Source organism: Haliotis rufescens, unplaced genomic scaffold (genome assembly GCF_023055435.1).
Source record: "Haliotis rufescens isolate VD_foot unplaced genomic scaffold, xgHalRufe1.0.p SCAF_13, whole genome shotgun sequence".
NCBI classification, from domain to species: domain Eukaryota; kingdom Metazoa; phylum Mollusca; class Gastropoda; order Lepetellida; family Haliotidae; genus Haliotis; species Haliotis rufescens.
The window spans coordinates 3,087,599-3,108,482 of NW_025963813.1; the positions used below are offsets into that span (position 1 = coordinate 3,087,599).

The 20,884-nt window shown below is 40.2% G+C and overlaps 1 protein-coding gene across 1 annotated transcript; it reads right to left on the bottom strand.

Moving 5' to 3' along the window:
• Positions 1 to 2,158: 2,158 nt before the first annotated feature.
• On the bottom strand, positions 2,159 to 18,829 carry LOC124116905 (uncharacterized transporter slc-17.2-like). Its single transcript, XM_046478511.2, has 11 exons — positions 18,712 to 18,829; positions 14,616 to 14,908; positions 13,889 to 14,128; positions 12,839 to 12,926; positions 7,566 to 7,661; positions 6,923 to 7,053; positions 6,158 to 6,307; positions 4,956 to 5,082; positions 3,801 to 3,951; positions 2,777 to 2,867; positions 2,159 to 2,693 (listed from the first exon to the last, which is right to left on the bottom strand). The coding sequence occupies exons 1-11, from the start codon at positions 18,818 to 18,820 to the stop codon at positions 2,391 to 2,393; spliced, it is 1,779 nt and encodes a 592-aa protein (XP_046334467.2). The 5' UTR covers positions 18,821 to 18,829; the 3' UTR covers positions 2,159 to 2,390.
• Positions 18,830 to 20,884: the final 2,055 nt, after the last annotated feature.

Consider the following 20,884-nt stretch of genomic DNA (forward strand, 5'->3'; position numbering starts at 1 on the left):
GTAAATAAGATTATTCGCACTTGTATAACAAATTGGATAAAAAAGACACTGGATCTCCTTATCAACGAAAACCAGACACGATTTAACCCCGGGAAGGTGTATTTGCGAAAAGCATTAAATTCTTATATGACATCATCTTCGAAACAAAAAGATTAAAGAAGAAAGGCATTTTTAATATTAATTGTTTTTGAAAAAAAAGCCTTTGGCCGTTTCTAAACGATTCATTATGAAGGTGATGAATCCATATGGTTTCGGAGCTTATATGATGACATGGGTAAATAACCTGATCTCAACTCTACTTCTTGTGACATACAAAACGGTCACTTGTCATCATTTTTCAGCAACGAGAGAGGATGTAGACAAGGAGATCCGATTTCTCCATATTTGTTTCTTTTCGTCGCAGAAATACTCGGGATAATGATAAGAAGAAATACAGATATAAAATGTATAGTCCTTGGAGAACATATAATAGGTCAGTATGCCGATGACACCGAAGTATTTTTAGATGGCTCAGGAACGTCTCTAAATGAGGCAATAAATACACTAAGTAAGTTCTATAGAATGTCTGGCTTACAAATAAACACAGACAAAACTAAAGCTGTATGGATAGACTCAATGGCATGGAGTTCACTCACACTATGTCCTGATTTGACTGTCAAAATGCAGATTTCGATGTACTTGGAATTAAAATAAACGCTGATTTGAAAAAAAACCTTTGGGTTATCAACGCTAGAAAACGACTCGAAACAATTAAAAGAATTTTTTCAAACTGGCGGAAACGCAACTTGACATTAATAGGGAAAATAACTGTAATAAAAACTTTGGCTTTGTCAACTATAGTTCATATATTACCTGCTATATCAAATCCCCCAAAAGAATGTATAAAAGAATTAAACAGCATCTTTTTCAACTTCACATGGAATGGAAAGAAAGACAAAACAAAAAGATTAAACCTAGTTCGAAAGTATGAGGATGATGGCCTCAGAATGGATGATATTACAATGTTTATTTACTCACTTAAGTTATCGTGTATCAAACGATATATTTCCAAACCAAACAGCTACCCTCTTTCGGGCTTTCCCTTAAAAGACATTTTCCGTTTGGGTGTTAATATTAAAAAACTCTTCAATATTTTGGAAAGGCACATTAGACGTTTTGAACAAATATATGAAAACGCACGAAATAAACGAAAACGATGTTGATGAATTTTTAATGCAACCATTGCGGTACAATCATAAATGTAAATTTCCGGATTTGATTATTAGAAATTGGTATACAAGGGGTATTTGCCTTGTGAAGGATTTATGTGACTCGAAGGGCTTTATTCCATTCTCTGAGCGGAAAATAATGTATAGCATAAAAGGTAATTTATTAGACTATAACCGTTTGTTTTAAACATCCCTAAGCTATGGAAAAGTCTTGTGCATGATGCAAATAATCTAAACACAATGCAATTAAACATTTCTTCTCCATGGCTTGATTTACTTAAGACAAGCAAAGGTTCTAGGATATTTTATGATAACTGCATTTCATCATCTAACTTTCCAGAATTTTGTGAGAAGTAGGAACAAGAATTTAACAATCAAATTAATTGGAAATATGTATTTTTACAATATAGAAAATCTACAATGGATACAACACTATTAGAATTCAAATTCAAATTCCTACACAAAATTATACACACTAAAAAGGAATTGTTAACGATGAACTTGGTTGTTCATTTTGCAATTCAAACATTGCTCACGTTTATATAGAATGTACTTATGTTAAAGAATTCTGGGACGAATTTAATGCTTTCGTAAATGTTATTTTCGGTCATGTTATTATTACAAAACAAGATATCTATTTTGGAGGTACAAACAACTTATTAAATTACTTATTCATATTAGCAAAAAGACACATTTACGTAACACATAAATCATATAGAAATATACTGAAAGATATTTATTATGTCGAATTGTTCCTTTCGAAAGAAACGGAACAATAATTCCTTTCACTAAAAAATGGAGCTAGCTTACTTAATCGATATCTCTTACAATTATTACAATGTATCAAAGGTGAACCTACTGTCATATCACATCATGTACATGTAGTGTGATGCCTCTCATAATACGATGACAATGTACCTTCTGGAATGAATAAACACAATTTAAAAAACGAAAAGAAAAAAACCCATTTATTTATAAAAATCAATTATTTCATTTTTTATGTAAATAAACAACTTCATCAGCAACCATCTTTAGCTCACAAATGACTGTGTAATTAAAATTGAGTTCATAAGGCACTACAGCACGTGCTACCCAGGATCTGCCGACCGTGGGTCCGAGTCCCGGGTTCTGTCCGATTCTGGTGTTTTGTCTGCCACCCTGCTTCCTGTGTTCGCGGGTTTCTCAAAAGTGGGAACGCCTGTGGTCGGACCTGACATCTGGCTTTTCTCCCCCATTAAGTCCGCTCACAGTGCAGCGCCAAACACAACTCACTTGTCCCGCACCCGACCCTTCCATACCACCCACGTATGCAGCATTAACTTCACTTTGTGTTTGGGATTCGGGAATTTCAAGATCTGTAATTTTGTCCGAATTCTCGGCCCATGGTTGAATTTCTCCACTGCCAAAAATCACAAATAACAACGCTGCAATGACATAGACAGCTGCGCTGGAGTAGAAGACCGTCGCCCATTGTTCTCGTGTTCTCTGAAATAATAATAATAATTATAATAATAATAATAATACCATGTAATGTAATAAAATAAAATCAAGAACATAATTATATCTACCTCTTGAATCATGTAAGACACGACCGTGGGACCGACGGCCATTGCTGTAAAGGCCGAGGTCATCCCGGCTGAAGAGATGCATGATGCATACCTGAAAACAATAAAATCGGTTATTACATTTAGTTTTTAGTTGTTTTACACACAACACCGGTGGTGACAAAGATTTTATTTTTATTTCAATAATGCTTCACTTATTTATTTTTTTTATTCTTGTTTGCCTGACGCTAAAACCGCTGTGTTCATTTGTTTTTCACAGCACTTCAGTTATACGCATCAACTCAATGTTGCAGCCAGAAGTGATGCAGGTTTTAGACGTTTGTCCCGTTATTGAGACACATGAGCAGGGATGTTTTACCAAGAGACCAAGGGGCAATTTCATCTGGGATTCGAACCTACTACTAGGGAATGTGGCAATGGTTAGGAAATGCAACTCTGCACGCTGAATTACTTTGTCTTTCACAACGAAGAAACCTGTGCATCCCACCCCCTTCATATGTTGCCATTTCCAAATTTGTGAGTGAGTATGGTTTTACGCCGCTTTTAGCAATATTCCAGCAATATCGCGGCGGGGGACACCAGAAATGGGCTTCACACATTGTACCCATGTTGGGAATCGAACCCGGGTCTTCGGCGTGACGAGCGAACGCTTAAACCACTGGGCTACCCGACCGCCCCTTGAAATTTGTGAATCAGCAAATGCCTTTTCGCGTTAAGGGTTCGACTGCCTCTGTGGTGTGGTGGATAGAACGTCTGCCCGGAGAGCGGATGTTGGGTGGTTGGACTACCAAAAGACGTTTGAATATGGTACTTGTTGTTACCCTTCCTTGCGCTCGTCAATAAGGGATAAATCAAGCATTGGTATGCATGTTAAATGGCCTGACTGGTACAAGCAGCAAAACACACACACACACACACACACACACACACACACACACACACACACACACGTGCATGTACGACAGGCTTCAGGCACGTGAAAGATTGCAAAAGTGTAATCAACAAACTAACTCCTAATCTCACTCACTGTGGAGCAAGGTCTACGGGGTTGACGATGCCAGCAACTACAGTGGCACTGTGGAACATCGTGACACCGGCGAACAGCGTGACGGCGATGTACTCCTGTCCTTCCCTCAGGTTACACAGACCAGCGGTGAGCACGGCCGCCACCAGGAACCCTACACAACACAGAGTTGTAAATATGTGTGTTTGTTGTTTGATGGTTAACTCTGCTCTCAGCAAAATCCCAGCTTTATGATGGCGGTCTGTAAATAATCGAGTCTGGACCAGACAATGCAGTGATTGACTTCATGAGCATCGATCTACTGAACTTGGAAACGATGACATACATCAACCAAGTCAGTGAGCCTGACAACCCTGTCTCGTTAGTCGCCTCTTACGGCAAGCATGGATTGCTCAAGACCTATCCTTACCTGGATCTTCACGTAAATATGACTGCTTGCAGGGAGATAATTAATCTCAATAAAACCATATCTTAGTGCTCGCTACACGAAAACCTGAGGACATCCCATTACAGGTCACGTCAGTGTGAGTGAATGAGTTGGGTTTAACGCCGCTTAATATATTCCACTTATATCACGGCGTGTCAGCTTAATGTGGGCGGAAAGCCTGAGGTGATGCAGGTCTCAGACGTTTTCCACTTTTGGTGAAACCCACGAGCATGGTATGGTCCTCATAAACATAGGAACACAATCGGGTCGAATCAGGATCCAAAGCAACGATCATAGGTTTCTGGCACGCCAAAGGAACGCAACTCTGCACAGCGAATTGCGACGCCTCAGACGATTGGGCCACCCTTGCAGGGAGTTAATCAATCTCATTAAAATCAGATTTACAGGTCTCGTTAGAACATTTCGCAAACATTGTCCCAGGCCAGGGTATTTAGGAGCGCGATGGATTAGTATAATGGATACAAACTTTCTCTGGTGACGCCAAAGGCCCGGGTCGCTGCCGCACATGGGTAAAATGTGTCAAGTCCATTTCTAGTGTTCCACGTCGTGATATTGCTGGAATATTACTAAACACGGCGTAAAACCAAACCATCTTTTTTCCTATAGTCGGAGTTGTAACTGATTACAGGAATTTCCTATTGTGAACCATGCCTTGGTATGACTTACAATGACTGAGACGTAAAACAACATTCATATGTGTTCTACCACACCTGCTGTCTGTATGGACTTCCGTGTGATGGACAGTGACGTCACGCGCTGCAGCCGGACGCTGATGTGGCTCCAGATCAGGGTTCCAAGCAGGCGAGTAACAGAAGGCAGCGAGGACAGAAGACCGTTCTGTGGGAAATACACGTGACTGCCTGGTGATAAGCCTCTTACATTGAAGCATCGGAATTATATTTTTTCGCATGCTAATTTCGGTTCTGGTTCCGCATTTTGAGACTTTTTTTTATCCTTTCTAAAGATATAATCTTAGATGAAACCCGTTCTGGTGATCAAGGATGCCGTTCAATTTAGGATGGAATGGTTGAATGACGAAATAAAATTCGATAATTTCGTTTGTAATTAGGTGCCGAGAAACTATATGAACATGGCCTTAACCAGTTGTTGATGGCGGAATATAACCGGACACATTGGTATTTCAAACATGATCGTGTCTTAAAACTCCATTTTTGTTTATCAACTCAAATCTTATTATTCATGTATTCTCGCAGTTTATGAGAACTAAATTACACACAGACAGTGTCTCATTTTCACTCACGGCCAAAATTCAAGGATTAGACCTTGTATGGAAATGGGCGTCAAACAGTAAAGTGAGTGAGTGAGTGAGTTGGATTTAACGCCGCTTTTAACAGTATTCCAGTTATATCACGGCGTGTCAGCTTAATGTGGGAGGAAAGCCCGAAGTGATGCAGATCTTAGACGTTTACCACTTCGGTGAAACCCACGAGCACGGGTATGGTGCTGACAAACATAATCGGGGCGAACCGGGATTCGAACCCACAATCATAGGTTTCTGGCGTGCCCAAGGGACGCAACTCTGCACAGCGAATCGCGGCGCCTTAGACGACTGGGCCACCCGTGCCACCTAAACAGTAAAGAAAAACGAGGATTGACTCATACGTTCTGAGCCACACACAAGGAATGTTGGACAAGAGGACTTGATGACTTCTCGTTCCATTTTCAAAATGTCCCAGACCCCTCCTAATTTTACTGTCTTGTCACAGAGGGACAATTTGCTCAGCTGACAAGTGTTTGTAGATATACTCCGATAAACATCATGCAAAGTCCACAAATAGAGATGTCGCTACCACGTAATTCCTTCCATGTTACGCTCAGAACTCATCAATCAACCGTCATGGCGCAATCAACCAGTCTAAATTCTACCAACCTGGAAACGTCCACCACTTACCTCATCAAAGTCAAAATGCAGTACTGTATCCATATACAAAGGGAGATAACTGAATAGGATAGTACTGTTCAAATTGTGACTTGACATGATGGTGATGTAGGCCCAGAAAGCCTTACTCCGAGCTATAGCCAACCACGGGACCTCTCTGTCCTGAAACAGTGAGTCACTTACAGCATAAAGCACGCCTCCGAGGTTTTGGCTGTCTGTCATACAGACCCTGATACAAATATATCCAACACAGCCCATGCTAGTCTATAAAGTTTGGCAAGTCTAGATTACTGCAGTATCAGGAATGATGGAGTCTCTGAGCTCCTTTTCATTATATTTTTATTCAGATAATTTAACAACTTTTTTTTCTGTCAGATATATTCATTTCAGAAACAAGATGTTAGTCTGAGGTTTTTCGTTGAAATTGTAACACAGCGAGCGAGGGAAAATGACGCTCGCTGATTTAGCGTTCCTTGTGTGCACTTCAGACAACTGTGAGCACCTCTTTCTACGCCAACCAAAGAACGGTGCTACGTGTATTCCCTTTAGGTGCAGCTAAAGTAGTGTTGCTACACTGGAATATGTGGAAAATACATACTTTTATGTGGCTCTATTCTACACTATTAATCAGATGAATGTTAATTTGAAACTTCTAAAAGTTGTTTAACCATCCAGACACATAATGGTTTGTAAAGCTTCAGATTCGGCCCCAGACCGGAATAATTAAGCTTAACTTTATTGAATAAAATTATGTGATAACATTATATTAAACCTAACCTTGTGGCTGTCCGAACCAGTTCTGCGTGTTTTGATATAGGCCATTTCTTCGTGTGATATCCCAGCGTATGTCTCCGGCGAGTTGGTCGCAATGTACATCCATGCCGGAGACCAGAGAACAGCACAACCACCTTCAAAATAACAAAAACGCTTCAACTTAGCGCTGAATAGGTGAATGTTGTTTGGTGCCGCCTTAGCAATAGTCCAGCCAGAACACACGGGCTGCAGTAATCCAGAAGATTCCTTACAGCAGAGGGAATGTTTACAGCGCGAGCTAGCGAGTATGGTTTTAAGCAATATTCCAGCAATATCACGGCGGAGGACACCAGAAATGGACTTTACACTTCGTACCCATTTCGGGAAACAAACCCCGGTCTTCGGGGTAACGAGCGAACGCTTTAACCACTGGGCTACCCGACCGCGCCGGGAGTGTTTACAAGCGTTTAATGAATATAATTAGTGCCTCAATGGTGAAGGTGCCAGATGCAAAGTATATAGTTATTATATTAGATTTTTATAAAAAACTTTTTTTAAAGCTTTCCTATTTAATGCTAAGCATTCATGGTGATATGCCTAGCCTTATTACCGACTGTCAGCCATAAATAGTGACATTTCTGCACGACAGGGAAACAAAAAAACTTACCAAACACATAAAAAATGAATGGCCAACCGTTGTCGACTGGAATCATGCACAGAAATCCGCACAGGCTAAACGTAATTATGGTTGCCACGGAGTAGCCTGAAACAAACACAGTTACGAGTATTTACTGATGCAAAGAAGTGCATTGAAATAATAATAATAATAATAATAATGTTTGTTGTTTAACGCCGCACTCTGCGGCGGTCTGTAAATAATCGAATACGGACCAAACAATCCAGTGATTGACATCATGAGCATCGATCCACGCAGTTGGGATGCGATGACATGCATCAACCAACCTTACCACCGATCCCGGTCTTCACGTGTTAATATAATTGTTGATTGGACGAAAAAAGAAATCCAGGGAATTGACACCCTCACACGAAGAATCATGTCAGACAATAGATCCCACCACCCCTGCTCTTCCCTCAATCGCTTATATTTACCAATCATTATGGGAGGACGTGGTTTGATTAACGTTGGGGCTCTTCATGACAGAATTGTTTTGTGCACTTTTGAACACATTTATATGTCTGATGATCCTCTTGTGAAGAATATCAAGACTCATGAAGAAAACAAGGCATTCCAGAGTTTTCTAAACGAGCCAAGAATGTGGGACATAAACTCAATGTCGGTGTTGATTTTGTTGATGGCTCTGTACTGCTGGACGGTACAGAAATGAGTGTCAACCAAGCGAATTGCCATATCAAGTCGGCCCAGACTCAGTTTTTAAAGGAGAGGCTATCTGAACGACCACTGCATCGAGTTAATGTGCAGTGTGTTGAGAAGGTAAGCAATTCTGCAGAGTCATTTGCTTGGATGAAGTCGTCTGGCCTGAAAAGTGAAACAGAAGGCTTTCTGTTTGCTGCTCGGGACCAGTCACTTCCCACTCGAAACCGTCAATGTGTGATTTTGCATCAAAATGTAAATATGAAATGTAGATTATGTAATGAATTTAATAAGACTGTCCAACACATGGTCAGTGGATGCCCAGCTTGGGCACAAACACGGTATCTTAAACGACATGATGGTGTAGCTCGATCATTTTATTACCATCGCCATGCTTGTGGTTTTGACACAGAGGTCCACCCATGGTACGACCCGGATTATGTAGAGGGCGTTATGGAAAATGATAAATACAAAATTCTTTCGAATAGGCCCATTTACAGCCTCAGATATATACAGGCCAAAAAAACCTGATCTTGTCCTATTTGATAAATCCAATGAAATCATCTATATCGTTCAATTTTCTGTCCCCTTTGACACTAATGTGATTGACAAGATTGATGAAAAACATGGCAAATATGCGGATCTCGCTTTCGAAATGTCACGCTTGCATCTTAAGTACCAAGTTGTCCGACTCCCCATTGTTCTCGGTGCCTTAGGTTTGGTATCTCCCAAACTGTTGACTGGCATTTGGAGAGTACCCGGGTTTGCTCCCAGGAATACAGCTCTTCTGACAATCTGGGTAATGCAGAAGGCTGCAGTGTTGGGAAGTCTTCACATTCTCCGAAATGTTCTGGTTGGGTTTGACTAGGCAGCGCTTCCTGTGTGAGAAGTTCCATTCGCTGTCTGGGCTGCGTGTAGAGGGGGTAACCTCCCAAAACCCCTACATCCCATTTCCCCTACAGCTTAAGACAACAAAGTTCACGGTCCATGGCACTGCTAATCCCTAGTCTATTACCTATTTCATACAATGAAACAACCCAAGAAACACGAATAGATTGAGATAAATATTAAATTACGATTACGATATTATTCAAATTTCATAATACATTATAATAAAATGTTCATTTTTCAAAATTCATAATACATTATAATAAAATGTTCATTTTTCAAAATTCATAATACATTATAATAAAATGTTCATTTTTCAAAATTCATAATACATTATAATAAATTTCATCTCAAATGTTCAATTCACTCTTTATCCCAGCCTGAGGAAATGGCCAACCGCATATAGAAACTGCATTGGGGATTTCACCTCTCTATTCAACTCGTCTATTCAAGACGGTTCTCCACCTCTCTGTACACTCTCTTCCTGCCTCTTGGACCTGCTCCAAAGTCGAGCTGTAAAATCTTAGCTCGTTCTGCCTGTTCCACCTTCCTGACTACCTCCACAAATCGGTAGATGTGGGGGTGTCGGTGAGGGAGACCTCGGTTGAGTCGGTTATGAAAGCCTTCCAGGTTGTTGTTCGTCCTGGGACCTGTTGTACCGTGATGGTTCCACAGTGGTAGGGGGAATCGTGCTCCGTGGTCGACCCAGGTAGTGACGATGTAGTCGTTGAAGGCGACAGCTCTCGGTACATCTGGTGTGGTGTCCGTTGCGTCAACCCACGTGTCCTCTGTAGCATTCCTTATCACGGTTCCTACTGTCGTGAGTCTTCCTCTACATGTGGACTTGACACACTACCAGTGTACGCAAGTCAGTCTCTCGACGTTCTTAGTGTGAAGATAACCATCAAATAGGACTTAGGTCTTTCCTCTCTGTGACATAACACACTCAACATAGCGAAGCCCAGACATGTTGATGTCATGTTAGTCAGTTTCAAGTATCTGTATACTAAACCTAGCCATCTCAACTGTAAATCGTCCATCTCAGTTTCTCAGTGTAATAATTGTTTCTTCCTATTGTTATTTTTGTAATTTTTAAAAATTGTCTTCTCATCATATAGGCATCTTTCATTACACTTACATTATTTAAAAAAACCCAAACTTCCCCTAGTCCCCTAAAGCTCTACCCCTTTCATTTCTTCTACGTCTACTCCAGACCTTAATCTCTCCTTTAGGTGAGTTCATAATACCAGACAGGTAAATGCCGCGTGTTGTTTTAACTAATTGTAGGGGAACTGGGTTGTAGGGGAAATGGGATGTAGGGGTTTTGGGAGATAACCGTAGAGGGGGCAAGGGGCCTGAGCTGATGATGAGCCTAACCAGCCTGACTGTGCCAGGATCACCCAAACCCTCTTTGCTGCATTTTTATTTTAAAGATGATGATGATGATGATGATGATAATAATAATAATAATAATAATTGGTTGTCAGTTTATAATGCATTAGTTTCTATTCACTTAGTGAATTATATTATTACCCCAGGCAATGTCTCAATGTACACTCGATTTCATTCTCAGCTCCCTGGGAAGAATAGAACACAAGCTGCCTATGAGGTTAAGAGTCACATTACCATCTCATCCGTCCGGGTACATATTCACTGCTGGATGAACAAAGGCATCTTTCGAACAAAGTCACTTGCCTTAGAAGACACCACATGTAACATGTGTTTTAGAATGGAGTGGCACCGAAGACCAAGACTCAAGCTGTCAACACCCACGTCACTCATCTTCTCAATCAACGTATATTATTATATATGTTACAGTCAATGTATTTAATCAATCATATTTAATATGTATACTGACTGAAAATATTGACTCACTCAGGCTATGGACATATTGGCTAAAATGTTCTGTCAGTTTACACAACGCCTGAAAAATGACTCTAGATTTTAGACAGATCGACTGAAATGAATTAGACTCCATAACTTTATTTTTAATTTGGATCAGTATGCAGTTTACACAAAATATTGGAAATAGTCTGTTGTTAACAAATGTCGAAACATCAGTTATTATCTTTGTTTTCTTAATAAAAAAGAAAAGCGAAACAGATTAGAAGCCAAACAGTTAATTAGTCAAATAACACTCAGCAGTGATCTGAAACATGTCAAAACAATAAGTGACAGTGGCCCTTACAATAATGTGGACAGAAATACCATACCGTAGCTGTGTCAACTTGGCTACATCTATGAAAACATTGTCTTACTTACAGAAGTAACTTTGATCTTCGAAAGATCAAAATAGACCCAAATAAATATAAGGAGAATGTATTAAGGAGTCTTATTCATTTCAGTCAATCTGTCTCAAAATACAGTTTCTTTTTTCAGGCAATGTGTATATTGACTGAATATATCAATCAAAATTACTGAATTTCAGTCAATATACATATTGCCTGATCATAGACATTGGCTGAAACATGTACATCTATTCAGTTCTAAGTATTCCTTCTATCTATACAGTCAGTGCTTGTTTGCTTGTTCTTTAATGCCGAACTTACATCCGGTTCGTAAACTAATTGGATTTCAACGTGCAGATTTCGGTCGAAAAGATGTGTACCGCCAACTGGTACTCATTTGACGATATCTGAGTATCTGTTGTCAAAGAAACCATTTTTAATTTGTTTTGCTGACAGGTAACTAAATATGACAGTGTAAAACTTAATCTAATTGTATTAATGTTGTAAATACCAATTAAGGATAGCGGATTCTTACAAAAGTTTGCATATCGGTTTTTCGATTCATTCATCAATGAACCGAAAAGAAATCCACAGTCAATCCTTATAATTAAATTTGACAACAAAAAGATGTGTTATCTACAATAGTTTAACAAAAAAAACATTTCAGGTGTAGGGATACATACTGTGGCGTGACATGAATCAGGTGATTGTTTCATTTATGCACATAACTTGACATGCTCACAAAGTCAGGAGCCAATCATCGGAGAGTAAGGACCAAAACAAAGTTCATTGGCCCTGTCATCAAGGCAAGAAGTGAGAAGAACTGTAACTGTCGGGCTGTCACGAACCGGAACAAATAGGTCAGGAAGAAGACGTCTGTTTCAATGACTAATAGTCAGTAACCGCCAGATTCAAACATTACTTTCCTGTGAACTGGAAGACACAGTTGTAAAAATGCGAATTAGAAATGAAACCCGAAGACATAAAATTTGTGGAACCCAGGCGAGCGAGCCTGCACGTTCGATGTTTCATTCCTTCTCTGCTTTCGACCTCAAAGGGTAGTTTGGACATTGAATATGCATGAATTTCGCTAAATGCCCCTTGTATGACGACACATGTGAGCAGAATGGGAATTGCTCGACTGTAATATTGGGATTCCCCGACATTCCTCGGTGGGCGCGGCTTAATTTTTTTACATTCATTGGGAAATGAATGCAATAACACGTGATCAAATAATCTAATCAGAATGCAGGAATAACAATGAACAAAACGAAAATATTTTTGTCGAGAGTAGTATCACAATTTCATATTTTTTTTGGTAATGCCCGCTTCAGTTGCCATTTGACTTGTCCCGGAACGCCATGAATGGTAACTCATTTTTCCGGGACAACGGGAAGGGTCGAGCGTTGACGAATGGCAGTGTAGCTTCGGAAAAACGATGGATTGCTGGCTGTTGATTGGACATCAGTTGGAATCAAAAGCAATATTTACCAGCAAAACAGAAAGCCACTATCTGCTGTGTTTCATGTGATGGTGACCATTGGAGCCATAGATCAAAGGATGCCGGTATTAGAAGGCCCTGTTACAAATATAATTAGACATGAACCATAATATGGAAAAGATCCAGATTAAAGCACCCTTAAAGTGACTTCGCCTGGCTTGGAGGGTGTGGGTGTGTGTGTGTGTGTGTGTGTGTGTGTGGGGGGGGGGGGGGGGGGGGGGGGGGTGTCACAGGTAGCCCAACCATCTAAGGCGCCTCTGTGCAGAGTTGCGCCTCTTTGGCGTGCCAGGAACATCTTATTCGCTGATTATGTTTCTAGGTTTGTCAACCTCGTTTTACAAAATTAACTGCGAACAGTAACATGCCTTACAAAGATTTTGATTTTGGTTTTTTTTCTCATGATAACCAACCATTCTCAAGGGCAAGCACGTTTGGTATGCATTTGAATACCAAACACGTCACGACGCCATCGTCACGTCCATGATTTGGTGTCTGTATTGGAGGGACAAGTTTAGGAGCGTCAGTCAGACATGTTGGGGTATTCGTGTCAGGGACCAACCTTTTGAAAAAAACAATGAGTTTATTTTAAACCCGAGGACAAAGCATACTTACTAGGTTTGTTTTTCTTAAATCCCAGCCTTAGAATATTAAAAAAATCGGTCCCTAATTACCGGAACACAGATTTGACCAACAACGTTCTAAATTAGCATGCAGTGTGCAACGCCAAGTGGACTAGGACTAATTTCTCGACTTCTACGAAATGCCAAAGTTCTTATTTCACGCAATGAAGTATTTCATAGTCGTTTACGTCAAACGTTTACGATTGATTTTTGATCTTCCAAAAACGTTTTTGTGTGCTTTAATATTCAGATTAATAAAATAACCAATAACGACAATCGATTTATTTCAGAATGTTGGACGTTCAACAACCCGACAATCATTCGCCCAAACTCGATCCTTTCCGTAATCGTCATCCGGAATGGCACAATTGGTCACGAAATAATTCAATGTGTATAGTTAAGCCAATTTACTATACTTACGTTACAAAATCCCACGCATAGCCGACAAATGACCGCTAGATATAACTGAGTTCTTGCAGCGAGGGGTATCAGGACTGTCATCGTGCCGAAAGTAAGAACACCAAGGAATATAACTATTTTTGCACCAAACCTTCGTGACGCTATGCTGCCGACACACGAAGATATGATGCTGGTATAGAAGGGAGATGAAATAAGTAGTCCTTGTATCTCGCTGCTGTAATCAAATTCTCCCTTGATAACCTGCAAAAATAGAGGACTCGCACTGAAATCTAATATTCAAATATGATAGGACAGAAAGGACGGAAAGCCCGGAGTGAAGCAGATAATAGACGTGTGTCACTTTGTTGAAACCGTCGAGCACGGGCTGACAGACCAATAACCGTATATAACAGGGCAAATCTGGGATTCGAAAAGTAGGAGACCCAACTGCCCACAGTGTTATCTCGCTGGAACAGTGCTGAATGCGGCGTTGAGCAATATCCATGATTAGTTAATCCAGACACTGTTAATCTTGAAACTTTTACAGCAAGACATAACTCCGTTTCCAAAACTCGTTAATCGTGTCAGGGAGCTGTAATTCAAAACTTCGATGTAGAATTTAATTTTTTTTAATTCCTTACGTTTTGAGACATTCCCCACAAACAAATCAAGAAATGTTGACATACCCAAAGAAAGCAAAAAGACAGATAGTTACATTATAAGGTTTAGTTAGACCCTTTTAGTTTACCTCAGTGATGTTTGTAGTGTTTGGCGACCTGGTACTGTGGATGATGGAAGAGTTAGAATGATGCTCGTCAGTGTCAGTTGGGGCATATCCGACCTCAAGTGTAATGCCTCGTGTCATACACACGACAGCAAAGTTCATACAATATTCCACTGATTGCGCGAGAATACACGACACGAATAACAGGTACGCAAGACGCCATCGACAGGAAGTGTACTTTTGGAGCACTGTGGGATAGTTGTCCGGTAGAGTAAGTCCATCTTTGAATCCATTGGTGGTAATTCTTGAGTCTCTATCTGTGAAAACAGATCCAGAGGATCAACACGGCACAAGAAACTTTTGTAGCATACCTTCCTGTTGATGCAAGTACCTGTCCTGTCATAACGCGCACATGTGCAATCCAGAACAGAAAACAAATTGTAATTTGCACGTGGTACCTTCAGAATCAGGAATGACAATGTGGCACATTTCAGTTTAAATATTTATGTAATATAAATGTAGAAAATAAACATATTATGAAAACGAAACTAGCACTAAGTTTTTATAACAATGACTTCCTGGAACATTTGCTATTGTTTCCAAGGAACATGAGGTATAAAGTTGAAACAATCATAGTGGTACACATGACTCTGTTGACATTGATGCATCTACATTTCTTTTCCATAATTAATCTTCTTTCAAAGTAATAACTACAATGTTGTAACATTATTTTACAATGAAGTAGATCTGCACATGGAGAAAATTGAAACCCACAACTTTGTAAGTGCGTTTGTTATTTTTAACCATGAACCATACTTCTCTATGAGAGATACCTCCCTAACGGTAATATGTTTACTCCTGTTTCCTGGCACGTCAATTATTCACAGTGTCCAAAAGGGCTAATATCTCGCTAAACGGAAACTGGGTCAACGTTACCCTTATACCGATGTGCTACAAGAACCTTCTTTTAACATATTTTGGTATGACGCGGCCGGGCATTCTAGTGGTGGTCTGTGTGAGGCACGCCCTAAGCTACACTGGCTCAAAGTCACTCATTGTAACCACCCACACTCGTTAGTCTGACTGCCACTTGAGCTTTACACATGGACCTGCGATGAAATCCTTTAATACGGCGCACAGTTGGATTACATGGTTCCGCATGGCAACCAAAGAGGCCCCAGTACTGGTGTTTCTCAGGGGATTGATTACTTTAATCTGTTTTGAATATTACTGATTACTGATAACTGATGTGGATTTTGTTGCGCTCTGCAAAGCTGTTATTACAGAACATCCAGTTAAAATCATGAATTGTCGTGCGTGAAGATGTTGACAGTTTGCTAAATCAAGAAATAACGGGTAAAGAGGTTTCAGAAGCCATAGATTCCCTCAAATGTGGTAAAGCAGCTGGTCCTGATGGTATTTTGCCAGAGATGATGAAGGATGGCAGTGATGTTTAAATTTCACATCTTCTAGTTCTTTTCAACAACATTCTATGCAGTGGTAGTTTTCCAGATCAGTGGTCTAAAAGTATTATCTCCCCTCTCCATAAAAAAAGGTAATGTTCATGTTGTAATAGTTATAGGGGCATTTGATGGATATTCGTGGTGAGGTTTTTACCTAGGTTTTGAAAAACAGATTAAAGCATTTTGTTATATGATAAGCTCCCAGAATGTCAGGCTGGCTTCCGAAAAGGATATTCCACAGTGGATAACATGTTTATTCTTCAATCATTAGTGCAGAAATAATTGTCTAAGTCAAAAGGAAGATTTGAGTGTATGTTCATAGACTTTCAGATAGCTTTCGACTCTAAAATAGGGATCGTCTTCGGTTTGTTCTGCGTTCAAATGGAATTCATGGGAAAATATTTACTATCATACAGGACATTTATTCTGAAACATTTGCTTATGTTAAAATTTCAAAGAGTACATCTCAGATTATTTTAACAGTCTCAGTGGTGTACGACAAGGGTGCGTTTTATGCCCTCTTATGTTTTCGTTATTCACAAATCAGTTGGAAGAGGGCATCCAACACTGTGGTGGTAGAGGGATATTTGTACATGAGGAAATACTGGAATTGGTTCTTCTCTTATATACGGATGACTCGTTTATTTTCCAGATTCAGTTCTTGAACTACAGGAGAAGATTGATGTATTACACAAATCTTGTAACAAATTGGGTCTAAATGTTAACGCGGATAAAACTGATATCTTAGTTTTTCGTAATGGTGGTTACCCGTGAAGATCCGGGTAAGAATAGGTCTTCAGCAACCCATGCTTGCCGTAAAAGGTCACTATGCTTGATCGAGTGGTCAGGCTCGCTGACTTGGTTGATGCATGTTATCGATCCCAATTGCGTGGATCGATGCTCATGATATCAATCACTGGATTGTCTGGTCCAGACTCGATTATTTACAGACCACCGTCATATAGATGGAATATTGCTGAGTGCGGCGTTAAACAACAAAAACAAACGTAATGGTGGTAAGTCAAGGAACTACGAGAAATGGAAACTAGGCCATATGCCTGTCAAGGTTTCTACATATTACAGTTAACAGTATTACAGTATTCTACATATTACAACCGCCTCAGTGGTCTAGTGGTAGAGCGGCCGCCCGGAGAGTGGAAGGTCCGGGGTTCGATCCCCGACCGCGTCATACCAAAAGACGTTAAAATATGGTACTTGTTGTTACCCTGTCTGGCGCTCGGCATTAAAGGGCTAAAACAAGGACTGGTCGGCTCGGAGTCAGTATACTGTATCTGAGTGAGGTATTCATGTTAAACTGCGTCATGGTATCTCAGTGTGCTAGCACTATAAATCGGCATCAGTCCGGACTAGTACAAGCAGCCACACACACACGTGCATGCACGTCGCTATATAAGTGCAATAATCTTGGACGCGACGTTAAACCCAATTTTCACCTCACCTCACATATTACAGTGAAAGCAAGTAAAGCTTTAATTCCTATAAAACAGCTCAGTTATAAACTTCGAAATATGGCTCTTAAAGTGTTGTTTAAAATGTTCGACTCTCAGATTAAACCTATTATTTTATATGGTTCCAAGATTTGGTATGTTCAAAAATGGTTGTTTCTCGAACGTTTCCAAGCGACGTTTTGTAAATCTGTATTGGGTATTTGTTCCAAATCTACAAGTGTTGCAGTGCTCGGAGAATGTGGTCGATCTTGTATTTATATTGATTCTTACCCAAGATGTTTAAGATACTGGTTTTAGCTTCCTAATATGTGTGGGAATTTCAAGGTGCTGGTGATCCTAAATATTTTATAAGTGTTTATTTATACTGATGGTTAAGGACTGTCATTCTATGGTATTCATGGTATTCTGAAGCATCTGGATGCTCGAAATTAGAACTGTATTCATTATTTAAGACATCATTATCACTTGAACCGTATCTATTAAATGTATTATCAAAAGAAAAACTACGTATGCCTACCCTTTTACGTATTGGAGAACTGGGAATTATGTATAAAACAGGAAGGAGGGATGGCATCGGATAAGACACTCCGGTTTTGTCTATTGTGTAAGTTAAGCACAGTTGAAAATGAAATTCATTTAATTCTTGTTTGCCCTATTTATGAAGATATTCGCTCAAAATATTTCCCATATTTAGACTTTATTACTGGTAATAATCATAAAGACATACATAGTTGGAATGTTAAACTCTGATGTCAACTGTCTTGAGAACTTAGCCAATTATGTTAAAGATGTTATCTGTCTTCGTTCAGAAACTCGCAGGGTAACCCGGTAACATATGGCGGTCGGGTAGCCTAGTGGTTAAAGCGTTCGCTCGTCACGCCAAAGACCCGGGTTCGATTCCCGACATGGGTACAATGTGTGAAGCCCATTTCTGGTGTCCCCCGCCGTGATATTGCTGGAATATTGCTAAAAGCGGCGTAAAACCATACTCACTCACTCACTCTTCTTACTTGTAAATATTATTTCATGCAGCACTTGATGTGAAACTAAATTGTATATATCTGTAGGTGGGCCTGCTGCCTTATTACCGAATAAACTGATTGATTGATTAAGTGGTATACTGGATGCCTTGGAGGATGGGGTGTTGGCACCCCCATACATAATATAGATAACACACCAAATACATACTTTCAGAAGTAGCTGCTTCAAGCGGTAACATGTCGACCACAGCAGAAGAATCCAACAAATACCGCTTGCGTGTAACATGACCCAGAAAGCAACCAGAACCATGTGTCATCACACAGACTTTAATTTGTCACACTGCAGACTCTCATAAAGGTCATGGCTGTATAATGGTCTCCGGTTAGACTAACATTTAGTCTCTGAAATCTTATATTACACAATATCCTTCTTGACTCTAAAGATAAAAAAATTCCCCTATGCTGATTTGGATAGAGCTAGCTTGAGCTGGCTAGACTTGCTTTTGTATGCATTTCTAGATTATTATTTTTTCATAAAATAAATATATTCCACGGTCATGGTGCAGGACTAGTCTCCGGTGTAAACCCTTATATGCCATGCGATTATACCGTCCTCGATTATCCGGCGTATCATAATGGGATGGAGATATGATAATAGGCTGGATAATCGAGGATGGGCGATTACTGGGAATTAATGTCGACATGTGTATTTTCAAAGAGACATTACTTCAATGATTCATTTAAATTTGTATATTTTAAGTTTAACGGTACCGTCCTGATTAAGTTTATATTTCTATGTGGAATAGAACAAGTGATGTGGAGGGGGAGGGGTTCCTGTTCCATGTTACAATGTCTCATTTATAAGGTGGTGGGGAGGTGAAATGGGGTTTAATGTCGTGTTTAAGAGGTTTGCACTTGTATAACGACGTATGCACGTGTGTGTGTGTGTGTGTGTGTGTGTGTGTGTGTGTGTGTGTGTGTGGCTGTTTGTACTAGTCCGGACTAATGCCGATTTTATAGTGCTAGCCCACTAAGATACAATGCCGCAGTGTAACATGAATACCCCACTCCAGTATACTGTCTACGAGCCCACAATTCCCTGTTTTAGCCCCTTAATGCAGAGTGCCAGGCAGGGTAACAACAATTACCATCTCTTTTACGTCTTTTGGTATGACGCGGCCAGGGATCGAACCTCCTAGCTTCCGCTCTCCGGACATACGCTCTACCACTAGATCACGTGATTACATTCTGAGGATGGGCAGTCAGGTGACTGTGAGCGACCATAATAGGCAAGCGTGTACAGGGAACATACGCTACCAGTACGGACTGAAAGAAAAACACGTGCAGATGTTGTATTCAATGCGCTATTGACGGTCACTGCTAAATACAACCGCTCGCAGTCACCTGATTCGTACCCAGATTGTAACCACGCGATCAAAACTCAATGATGATGTTTATCGCTAAGAAAATTGACATTTCTTGAAAAGCGCACTTTATATTTTTTGTCATCACTGTAAGTAGTATAATTTACCGCCGAAATGGCTTGATTTCACTTAATACGCATAAGCACACAATAGTAATATATCATCGCGATATTTCGTGATTCTATAGTAAGTGGCGAGTTGAGTGACTATGGTTTTACGCCGTTTTTGGCAATATTCCAGAAATAGGCGTCACACATGGTACCCATTTGGGGAATCGAATCCGGGGCATCGGCGTGACAAGGCAACCCCACTGCCCAAGTGGCGAGGACTATAGTCTGTGTCTATACAATCTCCCAGTAGCGCACCAACCACTTTTGTTTGTTTGTTGTTTTTGTTGTTTAAATCCGCACTCAGCCACATTCCAGCTATATGACGGCTGTCTGTAAATAATCGAGTCTGGACCAGACTATCAAGTGACTGACATCATGAGCATGGATCCACACAATTAGGATACGATGACATGCAGCAACCAAGTCAGCGAGCGTGACCACCCGATCAAGCATAGTGACCTTTTACGGCAAGCATGGGTTGCTGAAGACCTATTCAACCACTGTATTCTCGACTATCCAGTGTGCTGGTATAGATCCATTATGTTGCGATAGATGTCCCGGGGTCCATTCGCTGTCGTGGCTTGGGGAGCGACGTCACATTTATGATTCTCTTCGCAGTTTAAATACTTCCAACTTTTTAAGTAAACTGACTGGACGGACATTGATGATGTTTTATATTACTGTTATTGAGGAACTATTTATATTGCATCCGGTGAAATATATTTGGACTGCCTCCATAACGTACGCGGTAAACATGGGAACAAGTTAGCAGCAATGTTTCAAAAATAATATACACTATATATACTACTCAAAAGAAGTTAAGGATCACCTGATTCTTTCATATTAC

Bases quoted from the DNA above. Each gene is read 5' to 3' on its own strand.
- LOC124116905 (XM_046478511.2), bottom strand. From the start codon at position 18,820: ATGACACATGGTTCTGGTTGCTTTCTGGGTCATGTTACACGCAAGCGG. The intron at 14,129-14,615 runs GTAAACTAAAAG...CTATTTTTGCAG, and splicing joins ACACTACAAACATCACTGAG to GTTATCAAGGGAGAATTTGA. The intron at 6,308-6,922 runs GTTAGGTTTAAT...TCACTGTTTCAG, and splicing joins CTGGTTCGGACAGCCACAAG to GACAGAGAGGTCCCGTGGTT.